The sequence below is a fragment of the Aquarana catesbeiana genome, linkage group LG04 (genome assembly GCF_042186555.1).
Source record: "Aquarana catesbeiana isolate 2022-GZ linkage group LG04, ASM4218655v1, whole genome shotgun sequence".
Taxonomy (NCBI): Eukaryota; Metazoa; Chordata; class Amphibia; order Anura; family Ranidae; genus Aquarana; species Aquarana catesbeiana.
Genome location: NC_133327.1, coordinates 67,723,537 through 67,737,672, shown reverse-complemented (window position 1 = coordinate 67,737,672; position 14,136 = coordinate 67,723,537). Strand labels below are relative to the sequence as shown.

The 14,136-nt window shown below is 47.9% G+C and overlaps 1 protein-coding gene across 2 annotated transcripts in view; it reads right to left on the bottom strand.

Annotated features, from left to right (window-relative positions):
* The window catches only part of GCFC2 (GC-rich sequence DNA-binding factor 2), a 42,949-nt gene extending 38,759 nt beyond the window's left edge, over window positions 1–4,190 (bottom strand). For both annotated transcript variants that reach the window (XM_073625287.1, XM_073625288.1), the window contains exons 1-2: window positions 3,878–4,190; window positions 913–1,020 (exon numbers count right to left, since the gene is read on the bottom strand). In XM_073625287.1, coding sequence (XP_073481388.1) covers window positions 913–1,020; window positions 3,878–4,130 — 361 coding nt within the window. In that variant the 5' untranslated portion in view covers window positions 4,131–4,190. The remainder of the gene's footprint in view (window positions 1–912; window positions 1,021–3,877) is intronic.
* Window positions 4,191–14,136: the final 9,946 nt, after the last annotated feature.

The window sequence follows — 14,136 nt, the reverse complement described above, 5'->3', positions numbered from 1 at the left end:
AGAGTGGAACTTTGTGTGAAGCATGTGCTTCACACAAAGTCCCACTCTCCTTGCTCTCCTTCCTTTGATACATTAGGGATGGAAACACATGACCTTACGGGGTCATGTTTTCATATAAAGTCCCATAGGGATGGAAATACGTAACCTTATCAGGTTCTGGCTTCCTAAAAGTCCCTAAACCCCTCCTTTTTTGTCGTTCAACAGTCCAGCTAAAAAAACGCTGGTCGCCGCCATTACTAGTAAACAAAAAAAATGCTATAAAACTATCCCCTATTTTGTAGACGATATAACTTTTGCACAAACCAATCAATATATGCTTATTGCAATTGTTGTTACCAAAAATATGTAGAAGAATACATACTAGCCTAAATTTATGAATACATTTGTTTTATTTATATTTTTTTTTCGTTATGTATTATAGCAGAAAGAATATGTGTTTTTTTTTTTTTTAATTGTCACTCTTTTTTTTTGTTAAAGCTCTATTTGTGGGAAAAAAAAGGACAACAATTTTATTTGGGTACGGCGTCGCACGTCCGCGCAATTAACAGTTTAAGTGCTGTATCGCAAAAAATGGCCTGGTCAGGAAGTGGGTAAAACCTTCCGGGGCTGAAGTGGTTAATAGGCCGGGTTTGTGACAGATGTTCTGATATGTTAATGGATCATCTTTCACCATTTCCTGTACAATGAACTTCACAAAAGAGCATAAAAGATGGATCTCAGACTACTGACAGTGTAACGCAAAACAGACCATTTGGTCCACGTGGACGGGGGACCTTCAGAACTGTGCTACTTTATCAAACAATTGGGAAACAAGCGGGGAAGGGACAAGTAGTTGAAAGGAGCTCCTCCTTTCAACTACTTGTCCCTTCCCCGCTTGTTTCCCAATTTTTGGACAATGAAGTTCACACCTACCACCATCCGGTGATCTGCTGGCAACTTCAACATTTTCTGGCCTTTTCTGAACTTTAAACACCACTGCGTTTACACTCGGCTTCTTGATCCTAAAGGTCACCTCTTCACCTGGAGTAAAATACAATAATAAGAATATTGGAGATATTGAAGGGCTTGTCATAATACAAGCTGGAGGTGCAGGGGTTGTCATATGATGTAACAAGTTGGAGAGGTGCAGGGGATGCCATACACATTATAACATGTAACCTGCTGTGGAGGCACAGGGGATGGCATATAATAGCTGGGGATGCAATATAACATGGAACATGCTGGGGGTGCAAGGGATGCCAGTAGCATTCTGGGGATGTATGAGATGCAATAAAATGTAACAAGCTGAGGGTGAAGGGGATGCCATATAACATAACACAATGAGGGGAGAGGGTGCATGGGATGCTGCATAACCCTGGGGGGTGCAGAGAATGCCACACAACACGCCGGTGATGTCATAAAACATGCTGTGGATGCAGGGGTGCCACCAACACGCTGGGGATGCAATATAACATAGAACAAAACACTGGGGGTGCAGCAATAGCATCTAACGTGCTAGGGGGAACAGGGGAGGTCACAGAGCATGCTGGGGGTGCAAGAGATGCCATGTAACACTGTGGATGCAGGGGACACCACGTAACATGCTGGGAGTGCGGGGAGATATAAAATACACCAGGGGTGCAGGGGATGCAATATAATATACTGGAGGGTGCAGGGGATGCCATGTAATACACTTTGGGATGCAGAGGATGCCATGTAGCATACTGGAGATATAACATAACAATCTGAGGGTGAAGAGGATGCCATATAACACAACACACCAGGGAGTGCATGGGATGCCGCATAACACGCCAAGGAATTCCATGCAACATGCTGTGGATGCAGGGGATGCTATGTAACATGCAGGGGATGTCATAAAATACACTGAGGGTGCAGGGGATGCTATGTAGCATGCTGGGGATACAATGTAACATAGCAATCTGAGGGTGAAGGGGATGCCACACCAGGGAGTGCATGGGATGCCGCATAACACTGGGGGTGTGCAGAGGATGCATTATAACAGCCATGGGGTAGGGGCAATGACACGTAACAGGGGATGTTAAGTAACACACCGGGTTGCAGGGGATGCCACAGAACACACTGGGGACCCATGTAACGCGATGGATGCAGGGGATGCCATAGAACACACTGGGGACCCATGTAACGCGATGGGTGCAGGGGATGCCATAGAACACACTGGGGACCCATGTAACGCGATGGATGCAGGGGATGCCATATAACACACTGGGGACCCATGTAACGTGATGGATGCAGGGGATGCCATATAACACACTGGGGACCCATGTAACGCGATGGATGCAGGGGATGCCATAGAACACACTGGGGACCCATGTAACGCGATGGATGCAGGGGATGCCATAGAACACACTGGGGACCCATGTAACGCGATGGATGCAGGGGATGCCATAGTAACACGATGGATGCAGGGGATGCCATAGAACACACTGGGTACCCATGTAACACGATGGATGCAGGGGATGCCATAGAACACACTGGGGACCCATGTAACGCGATGGATGCAGGGGATGCCATAGAACACACTGGGGACCCATGTAACGCGATGGATGCAGGGGATGCCATATAACACACTGGGGACCCATATAACGCGATGGATGCAGGGGATGCCATAGAACACACTGGGGACCCATGTAACGCGATGGATGCAGGGGATGCCATAGAACACACTGGGGACCCATATAACGCGATGGATGCAGGGGATGCCATATAACACACTGGGGACCCATGTAACGCGATGGATGCAGGGGATGCCATAGAACACACTGGGGACCCACGTAACGCGATGGATGCAGGGGATGCCATAGAACACACTGGGGACCCACGTAACGCGATGGATGCAGGGGATGCCATAGAACACACTGGGGACCCACGTAACGCGATGGATGCAGGGGATGCCATAGAACACACTGGGGACCCACGTAACGCGATGGATGCAGGGGATGCCATAGAACACACTGGGGACCCACGTAACGCGATGGATGCAGGGGATGCCATAGAACACACTGGGGACCCACGTAACGCGATGGATGCAGGGGATGCCATAGAACACACTGGGGACCCATGTAACGCGATGGATGCAGGGGATGCCATAGTAACACGATGGATGCAGGGGATGCCATAGAACACACTGGGTACCCATGTAACACGATGGATGCAGGGGATGCCATAGAACACACTGGGGACCCATGTAACGCGATGGATGCAGGGGATGCCATAGAACACACTGGGGACCCACGTAACGCGATGGATGCAGGGGATGCCATAGAACACACTGGGGACCCACGTAACGCGATGGATGCAGGGGATGCCATAGAACACACTGGGGACCCACGTAACGCGATGGATGCAGGGGATGCCATAGAACACACTGGGGACCCACGTAACGCGATGGATGCAGGGGATGCCATAGAACACACTGGGGACCCACGTAACGCGATGGATGCAGGGGATGCCATAGAACACACTGGGGACCCATGTAACGCGATGGATGCAGGGGATGCCATAGTAACACGATGGATGCAGGGGATGCCATAGAACACACTGGGTACCCATGTAACACGATGGATGCAGGGGATGCCATAGAACACACTGGGGACCCATGTAACGCGATGGATGCAGGGGATGCCATAGAACACACTGGGGACCCATGTAACGCGATGGATGCAGGGGATGCCATAGAACACACTGGGGACCCACGTAACACGATGGATGCAGGGGATGCCATAGAACACACTGGGGACCCACGTAACACGATGGATGCAGGGGATGCCATAGTAACACGATGGATGCAGGGGATGCAATAGAACATACAACGCACTGTCGATGCTATATAACACAGGAGAAGCCCCGATTCTCTCACCCTCCCTCTCCTCGGTAAAGCTGAGCAGGCCGGCAGTCCCGGAGGAGGTCTCCGCTGGGTCCCTGGTGTCCACCTTCTCTATGGCTTCCTCCTCCTCCTCCTCTTCTTTCCTCTTCTTAGTCCCGCAGCTCAGTCCCCGTCCGCCGGGCCTCCTCTGCCTCTCCACCTTGCTCCGGTCCCCCTCCTCCTCATCCTCCTCCCCGCTGGACTCCGCTCTCCGGACCCGAAGGTTGCGGTTCGGTTTCCTGAACATCCTCAGTGGAAGTCGCTTCCTGAACACGTCACTGAGAAACGACAAGACAGCCTGCGTTCCAGGAGTGCCCCGGCCAATCAGGATACAGATTTCTTTTCAATAACTTTATTTTCACGGACAAAAAAACAAAAACAAGATTGTTTAGAAAGAGTGTTCTGTTTAACCACTTGCTTACTGGGCACTTAAACCCCCCTCCTGTCCAGACCAATTTTCAGCTTTTAGCGCTGTTGCACTTTGGATGACAATTGCGCGGTCATACAACACTGTACCCAAATTAAATTTTTATCATTTTTTTCCTACAAATAGAGCTTTCTTTTGATGGTATTTGATCACCTCTGCGGTTTTTAGTTTTTGTTAAAAAAAATTAAAAAGACAGAATTTAAAAAAAAAAAAATATATTTTTTTTATATTTTGTTATAAAATTTTGCAAACAGGTAATTTTTCTCCTTAGTTACTCCTACGCTGATGAGGCGGCACTGATGGGCACTGATGTGTGGCGGTGATGGGTACTGATTGGGCACTGATTGATGGCAGCACTGCTAGGTGGCACTGATTGGCACCACTGGAGGGCATTGATAGGTGGCACTTGTGGGCATTGACAGGTGGCACTTGTGGGCATTGACAGGTGGCACTTGTGGGCACTGGCAGGTGGCAATAATAGATGGCACCTGTTGGCACAGATGAGGCATATGTGCCTCCTTTCTCTTCGGGACCGATGCCCCTTTGACATAAGCCGGTGATCGGCTTGTTTTTCCTCCTCACGCTGTCAGCGTGAGGAGAAAACGAAACCGATCACCGAGGTTTTGTTTATATCATGTGATCAGCTGTCATTGGGACCGGCCCCTTTCTCGGATCTGTGATCATCCGAGTCTCCGTGACTCGGTGATCACAGCGCACACACCGCGCGCCCTGCAGGGTGCGCGCGGTGTGTGTGCACAGGGGAGGACGTCCCATGACGGCCTCCCGGAAATTGAGGTCCGCGCTGTAGCCGTCATTCGGCTATGGCCCGGACCTCAAGTGGTTAAAGTCATTTTTTCATCGTCCCAGCTATTAAATCTTCTGCCCTTGTTGTTTTAACTTTGGATAGTAAAACATTTTTTTTCTGCCAGTAAATACCTTATACGGACCAGGGTTGCCAACCGCCAGTGATTTTTTTACAACTGCCAGTAAATATCAGGGCCTGATATTTTCATGCGGTGTTGACTTTTTAAGTGTAAATTAAGCAAATTACTTTGGTATGGGTATTATCAGTGTTTCCATATCATGTTTATACTGTTCAAATATTCACTGTGTTAGTTTTCAATAGGAGTTCTGTAATTTCTCAGGTTGTCAGGGAAAAATGTGCTCCGCCAGTAAATTTGCCATGTTTTGTCAGTAAAAAATGCTGCGGGACGTTGGCAACCCTGATACGGACCACTTTCTGTTTCTTGTCTGATAAATAGGCTTATGACATCATGCACAGCTCTCTCTCATGCTTGTGAGAGTTTGCCAGGAAGGGAAAGGGGGTGGGGGGGATGAGTCAAAAGAGGGCCAACGAGAGCTGCAGAGCTGGAGGTGTGTCTGTGTAAATCCAGGAAGTGAACGGGCAGCAGCTTCAGCTGCCCACAGTTAAAATGGATTAGAGCCAGAAGCTCTAACAGGCCGGATTGAGGATTAGCGTTTCAACAGTGAATATTCATTCAAGTGCTACTGACTGACCGACCCAAGGGGGGGGGCAGTGGTGGCATACAAGATCCTGTTCTTGTTTCACTCTTCACCAGGAGAAACCTGAAATGAGCAACATCATTTGATAAAAGCCTGAGACATACAAGCAAAAAGTATTTATTGTATCCTCCAGCAGGAGGCAGTGTTGCATCCCCTCACTGGAACTAAGAAAAAAAAACAACCCCACACCATAATCCCCCTCCACCAAATGATTGGGAGGGGTGGGCCAATACTTTTGGCAATAGAGTGTGGATGAGTGAGTTTGGGGTGGATGAACTTGACTGCCTACACCTCAACCCGATAGAACACCTTTGGGATGAATTAGACCCCTTTCACACTGGAGGCGCTCTAGCACTAAAAAATAGCGCCTGAAAAATGCCTCATCTGCAATCCAAGTGTGAAAGCCCGAGTGCTTTCTCACTGGGGCGCTGCGCTGGCAGAACGTCAAAAAAAGTCCTGCAAGCAGGTTCTTTGAGTGTATACACCGCTCCAAAAGCACCCCTGCCCATTGAAATCAATGGGCGACCAGCATGGCGCTCGCAGGTCACCTTTTTTGACGCCTATTAGAGCCTATGGCTCTAATCAGGTGCTTAAAAGAACACCCTCCCCCCGCCGCTGTAATTTAAGTGCCCGAAAGGGGGCCAGGCGCCTGAACAGCGGGTAGCAGCGGCGGCCATAGATAGATTCATGCAATGCATGAATCTATCTATTGGTGCTAGAGGGGGTGGCAGGAGAAAGGGGGCGGTGCCCATGTGCACTTATGGACGCACCGCCACTGCTGCAAGGGAGGCTTTATAGGTTTATTGGAGTTCAGCTTTAGGCATCATTCACACGGGCAGTGAGCCACTGAATCCCTATTTAATATCTAGTGTTGTACAGGCCTCAGCGCCCGTGTGAATGATGCCTAAAGCTGAACTCCAGAAAATATAAAAATCCTCCCTTGTAGTGGGGCAGTACCTGCACTGCAAGAAATAACTGCATGTTTATGTCTAGGGGACTTGGTAAAGCAGTTTTACTTACCTTAGGCTTGGATCACACTGATGCGACATAGGATTCGACTTGTGAGACCTCAAGTCGAGTGACCTGTGAAATTCAGTCGAGTGACATGTGAAATTCAATGTTTTCCTATGAGAGCTGTCTTAACTGATACTACACAAGTCTATCCGACTTCAGAAAAGGTTCCTGCAATACTTTGGTCTGACTTTGATACGACTTCAAAACCAGAATGTAAAAAGTCACATCAAAGTCGGACTCCAAAATTGCACTGAAAGGCGTGCGACTTTGGAGTCGGGCTAGTGTGAACCAAGCTTTATCCTACACTCCTGCAGGCTCCTCTGTGCTTTTAGACCAATCCCCAGAGCCTCTTCTTCCCTACACTCTGGTGGCCTAAGGTCCTCTGACATGATCAAGACCAACGAGGACACTGAGGAACAGTCCACCACTAGAGGTTGGAAGAGTGCCGTCTGCTGGGGGAGTAAAGAATCAGGTTAGTAAAAGTGCTTTTCCATCCTCTAGACCAGAGGTTTCCAATCTGTGGCCCCTGGGCCAGATGTGGCCCTTTGCTTGCCCTTGGGGCACTATTCATCCCACTAACAACAAAAATAAGGTATAATCATACATGTCCCGATTTTCCCAGGAAATTGTCTTTTTCCCAGTATTCGTTAGGCAACCCCCATCACCGGCCGACCACCAGCCGCAACTTTTGGCCATGGAAACATGGCCGCTGTATTTCCCTCTGGCTAGCAGGTGTCTCCTCTATGTTCAGTGGAGAGGGGAGGGTCCTCCGACCCACATAACTAATCGGCTTCAATGTACAAGCGAATGCTCTGCTTGTACACTGAAGAGAGAGCCGATTAGGTGTGCGGGGTGGAGGACATAGTGATGGGGTTGCCTATTGAATACCGGGAAAAAGCCAATTTCCCGGGATTTTACCACAGCCATGTTTCCATAGCCAAAAGTTGCGGATGGTGGTTGGCCGGTGATGGGGGTTGTCTATCGAATACCGGGAGATCCCGCGGGTACCACTGAGCTGCCATCCGACAGCCCCCGCTCAATTCTTAGCTGATAGGCAGCAGAGGTGGGAGATGGCAATGCTGCAGACACCACATTTGCAGATGAGTGGCCATGTGATCTGTTGGACGTTCTGTGTGTTTGGGGGGGTGGTGGTACAGAGCTGGGTTGGGTGCAAATCAAGTCCTGTACCCCTGTACTATTTCCATCCTCTCTGACGGTCTCCTATAACATATCCCCACCCTCTTTGACAGCCTCCTGTACTATGTCCTCACCCTCTCTGACCATCTCTTGTACTATGTCCTCACCCTCTCTGACCATCTCTTGTACTATGTCCTCACCCTCTCTGACAGTCTCCTGTACTATGTCTTCACACTCTCTGACCATTTCTTGCATCTGTTTGATGGGATCTGCCTGGGAGATGGAGTTTGGAGTAGCTTTATCTTCTGATTGTTAAACTTTCTGGAATACACATTTCTATTGTGGTGTAGGATCTGGGCCTGCTGTCTCTTCATCCCTCTTTCTTTCCTTCCTTCTCTCCCCTTCCCTCCCTATCTCTTTCTCCCTCTCTTCCCTCTCTACCCTCTATTTCCTCTCTTCTGTCTCTACTCCCTCTACACTCTCTTGCCTCTCCTCCCTCTCTTCCCTCTCTACCCTGTCTACCCTCTCCTGCCTCTCCTCCCTCTCTACCCTCTCTTCCCTCTCTTCCCTCTCTTCCCTCTTTACCTTCTATTCCCTCTCTTCTCTATCTACACTTTCTTGCCTCTCTACCCTCTCCTCCCTCTCCTCCCTCTCCTCCCTCTCTTCCCTCTCCTCCCTCTCTTCCCTCTCCTCCCTCTCTTCCCTCTCCTCCCTCTCTTCCTTCTCTACCTTCTATTCCCTCTCTTCTCTCTCTTCCCTCTCTACCTTCTATTCCCTCTCTACCCTCTCTTCCCTCTCTTCCCTCTCTTCCCTCTTTACCTTCTATTCCCTCTCTTCTCTATCTACACTTTCTTGCCTCTCTACCCTCTCCTCCCTCTCCTCCCTCTCTTCCCTCTCCTCCCTCTCTTCCCTCTCCTCCCTCTCTTCCTTCTCTACCTTCTATTCCCTCTCTTCTCTCTCTTCCCTCTCTACCTTCTATTCCCTCTCTACCCTCTCTTCCCTCTCTTCCCTCTCTTCCCTCTTTACCTTCTATTCCCTCTCTTCTCTATCTACACTTTCTTGCCTCTCTACCCTCTCCTCCCTCTCCTCCCTCTCCTCCCTCTCTTCCCTCTCCTCCCTCTCTTCCCTCTCTTCCTTCTCTACCTTCTATTCCCTCTCTTCTCTCTCTTCCCTCTCTACCTTCTATTCTCTCTCTTCCCTCTCTTCCCTCTCTACCTTCTATTCCCTCTCTTCCCTCTCTTCCCTTTCTACCTTCTCTACCCTCTATTCTCTCTCTTCTCTCTGCCCTCTCTTCCCTCTCTACTCTCTCTAATTTAAACCACGCCATTCTTTATCACCGCTAAACCACACCTACAAATGCATGCCCCACTCCTAATTAAAATAAGACTCCGCCTACATACAAAAAAAAAGTCCCTATTATTTTTTTCAGAATGTTGGGAATTATGCATATATCCTGCCACTGACATCAACAATGGGGCACCATTTCTCCCACTGACACCAAAAATGCAGCATAATTCCTGCCACTGACACCAACAATGGGGCACTATTCCTCTCCCTAATACCAAAGATGGGGCACTGCTTACTCCCACTGACGCCAGAAAAATGTTCTATTCCCGCTGTCCACAGTCCGGCCCCCCTAAAGACTAAAGGACAGTAAACTGGCCCTTTGTTTGGAAAGTTTGGAGACCCTTGCTCTAGACATAAACAGGCGGCTACCCCTTGCAGTGTGAACGCAGCCCTACTTGTGGAAATGGGCCACATATATGCATTTGGCATTTGTGCTGCAAGCACATTTCCCCTGAGCACTCCTAGCAGAGAAAATGAGCTGTCACCGACAGCTCCTGGTTTTTAAACTAATGATCGGGTCACAGGAGGACTGGCTGTCGAACTCATGATTGCTGTGACAGCCTATGATTGGCTATCATAGTGACTGCCTCTGTACTCTCTTCTGCCTCTGAATGGAGGGCAATATTGTATCTTTTTCTCCTAGTCAGAGGAGAAGAATGTAAAAAAAAAAAAAAAAGTCTGTGTGTAAATTTTTTTTTCATAAAATAAGGATAAAATTTTTAGACCAGGGCATGATCTAGGAAAGTGTCAGGGTCAAGGGTCACAATTAAAGGTCAGGACCACTGTCATTATTATTTAGCAGAAAAAAAGAAAAATGCACACTATTGATTCTAATGAATATCTCTAGGTGTGAAAAGGTTTGTAAACAGAAATAACAAATTAAATATAATACCTAATATTCCTGCCATGAAGGTCCATGTCTAGGCACTTCCTGTCAGAAGATGACAACACCTTATAAATTGTACACCCGCATTGTTGTCACCGTGGCTCAGGCATCCAGATGTAGTCTGCAAGTGGATGTTTCAACAAACATTATTCAGGCGTGGTCCACTCTTGTTACCATCAGGAAACCTATCCTCAGAAATACCATGCAACCCCACTGGAGGGTAAATATGTCAACATGAAGTGGCAGCAAAGAGCCCACAGGAGATAAACAGAACTGAAAGGCAATAAATGATAAAAAAGTTGAACATGCTATTATATTTTTTTTTACATGAAAATTGTTTATAATATCCAGTCCTTTAGTAAATTGGATGTCATTGAGTTAGGACTTACATCTATTTTAACCATATACAGTTATCAGAGTACAATATTTGTTTGCTATAGTTGTCTTTTCATTTTCAATTCCTGGTATCATGTGTTACTAAAACTGAGTGCAGAATGAGGTTAGTCTACAGTACATGGCGGGGCGTGTCTATGGAGTGTGGTCTGTACACAGACTGCTCAGTTCTCTGTCACTGCACTCCGCCTGAATCTGACATCTCATCTGTATAATATACTGTCACTGCACTCCGCCTGAAACTAACATGTCATCTGTATAATATACTGTCACTGCACTCATTCTGGATCTAACATCTCATCTGTATAATATACTGTCACTGCACTCATCCTGGATCTAACATCTCATCTGTATAATATACTGTCACTGCACTCATCCTGGATCTAACATGTCATCTGTATAATATACTGTCACTGCACTCATCCTGGATCTAACATCTCATCTGTATAATATACTGTAACTGTACTCATCCTGGATCTAACATCTCATCTGTATAATATACTGTCACTGTACTCATCCTGGATCTAACATCTCATCTGTATAATATACTGTCACTGTACTCATCCTGGATCTAACATCTCATCTGTATAATATACTGTCACTGCACTCATCCTGGATCTAACATCTCATCTGTATAATATACTGTCACTGTACTCATCCTGGATCTAACATCTCATCTGTATAATATACTGTCACTGTACTCATCCTGGATCTAACATCTCATCTGTATAATATACTGTCACTGTACTCATCCTGGATCTAACATCTCATCTGTATAATATACTGTCACTGTACTCATCCTGGATCTAACATCTCATCTGTATAATATACTGTCACTGCACTCATCCTGGATCTAACATCTCATCTGCATAATATACTGTCACTGCACTCATCCTGGATCTAACATCTCATCTGTATATTTTACTGTCATTGCACTTCGCCTGGATCTAACATCTCATCTGTATAATATACTGTCACTGCACTTCGCCTGGATCTAACATGTCATCTGTATAATATACTGTCACTGCACTCCGCCTGAAACTAACATCTCATCTGTATAATATACTGTCACTGCACTCATCCTGGATCTAACATGTCATCTGTATAATATACTGTCACTGCACTCATCCTGGATCTAACATCTCATCTGTATAATATACAGTCACTGCACTCATCTTGGATCTAACATGTCATCTGTATAATATACTGTCACTGCACCCAGAGGCGGCTCCAGGCTTTGTGAGGCCTTAGGCAAAACTAAGGCACGAGGCCCCACTCACACCCATAATGGGAAAAATGATTCAAGCGATAAAAATTAACTGTATAAGGAGGGTAAGTGGACACAGTACAGGGGGCAGGAGGGTACGGTAAAGGAGGGAGCAGGAGGGCACAGCACAGAGGGGGAGGGTAAGTGGGCACAATACAGGGGAGGAAAGCACAGCACAGTGGGAGGGTAAGTGGGCACATCACATGGGGAGGGTAAGTGGGCACAGTACAGGGGGCAGGAGAGTATAGTACAAGGGGAGGGTAAGTGGGCACAGTACAGGGGACAGGAGGGTACAGTACAGGGGGAGCAGGAGGGCACAGCACAGGGAGGAGGGTAAGTGGGCACAGTACAGGGGGCAGGAGGGCACAGCACAGGGGGGGACAGTAAATGGGCACAGTACAGGGGCAGGAAGGCACAGCACAGGGGGGAAGGTAAGTGGGCACAGTACAGGGGGCAGGAGGGCACAGCACGGGGGAGGGTAAGTGGGCACAGTACAGTGGGCAGGAGGGCACAGCACGGGGGCAGGAGGGCACAGTACAGTGGGCAGGAGGGTACAGTACAGGGGGAGGGTAAGTGGGCACAGTACCAGGGCAGGAGGGTACAGTACGGGGGGAGGGTGTGTGGGCACAGTACAGGGAGCAGGAGGGCACAGCACAAGGGGAGGGTAAGTGGGCACAGTACTGGGGCAGGAGGGTACAGTACGGGGGGGGAGGATATGTGGATACAGGGAAAGACAGTAAAGTAAAGGAGGGAGCAGGAGGGCACAGCACAGAGGGAGGATAAGTGGGCATGGTACAGGGGGAGTGGAAGGAAAGAAGGATACCCCTTACATCAGGGGACCCCTATTAGCTCACAGTCTCCTTATATCAGTGCCCACCTTCCTTAGAGACCTCCAGAGATCATAGAGACCCCCCTTATAGCAGCACCCCCTGCCCTCTTTAAGATCTCCATTCATATTGCCTTACCGGCAGGAATTATTATTATTATTATTATTCAGGATTTATATAGCGCCAACAGTTTACGCAGCGCTTTACAATATAAAAGGGAGACAATACAGTTATAATACAATACAATACAATAGGATTAAGAGGGCCCTGCTCAGAAGAGCTTACAATCTAATAGGGTGGGGCTGGTGGTACAAAAGGTTGTAACTGTGGGGATTGAGCTGGTGGAAGTGGTAGAAAATTAGTTGGAGACGTGATAGGCTTTCCTGAAGAGATGAGTTTTCAGGGATTGCCTGAAGGTAGCAAGAGTAGGGGATAGCCGGATAGATGGAGGTAGCGAGTTCCAGAGGATGGGAGAGGCTCTGGAGAAATCCTGGAGACGAGCATGGGAGGAGGAGATGAGAGAGCTTGAAAGCAGGAGGTCTTGAGAAGAGCGGAGAGGACGATTTGGGTGATATTTGGAGACGAGATTAGTGATGTAGCTTGGGGCAGAGTTGTGAATGGCTTTGTATGTTGTGGTTAGAATTTTGAATTTAATTTGCTGGGTGATTGGGAGCCAGTGTAGGGATTGAAGTAGAGGGTTGGCAGACACTGAGCGGTTGGTAAGGTGGATAAGTCTGGCAGCAGCATTCATGATAGACTGAAGAGGGGATCGCCTATGGAGCGGTAGGCCAATGAGAAGGGAGTTGCAATAGTCAAGGCGAGAGATAATAAGGGAGTGAATGAGGAGCTTGGTGGTTTCATTTGTTAAAAAAGGGTGAATTTTAGAGATGTTACGGAGGTGAATTCTACAAACTTTTGACAGCGATTGGATTTGAGGCTGAAATGACAAGTCAGAGTCTAGGATTACACCTAGTACCCTGGCGTGAGGGGAGGGACTGATGGTTGCATTGTTGATTTTGATGGAAAAGTCATGGAGGGGGCACGGGCGGGGGGGAATATTAATAGCTCAGTTTTAGAGAGATTTAGTTTAAGGAAGTGGTGCGACATCCATGCTGATATGTCAGTTAGTAAGTTAGTAATGCGAGAGGAGACTGAAGGAGTGAGGTGAGGAGTAGACAGATAGATTTGGGTGTCAAGTACCCAAATCAAGTACCGCTGCAAGCAAGGTGTGAGACCCGAAGTTGGGGGGCGGTTCTATAGATTTTTCCTCACTGTGTATACAGCAGCAGATGCAAAAAAGGGTCATCAAGGTGGGCGGGGAGAAAGGCGCCAAGCGGAGGAACCAGAGATCGATGACAACAGACTGGCAGGAATCCTCATTGAGTGGAGCACAGTGCCGGAAGTCTGGGACTTGGTCAGACACTGGCTTCA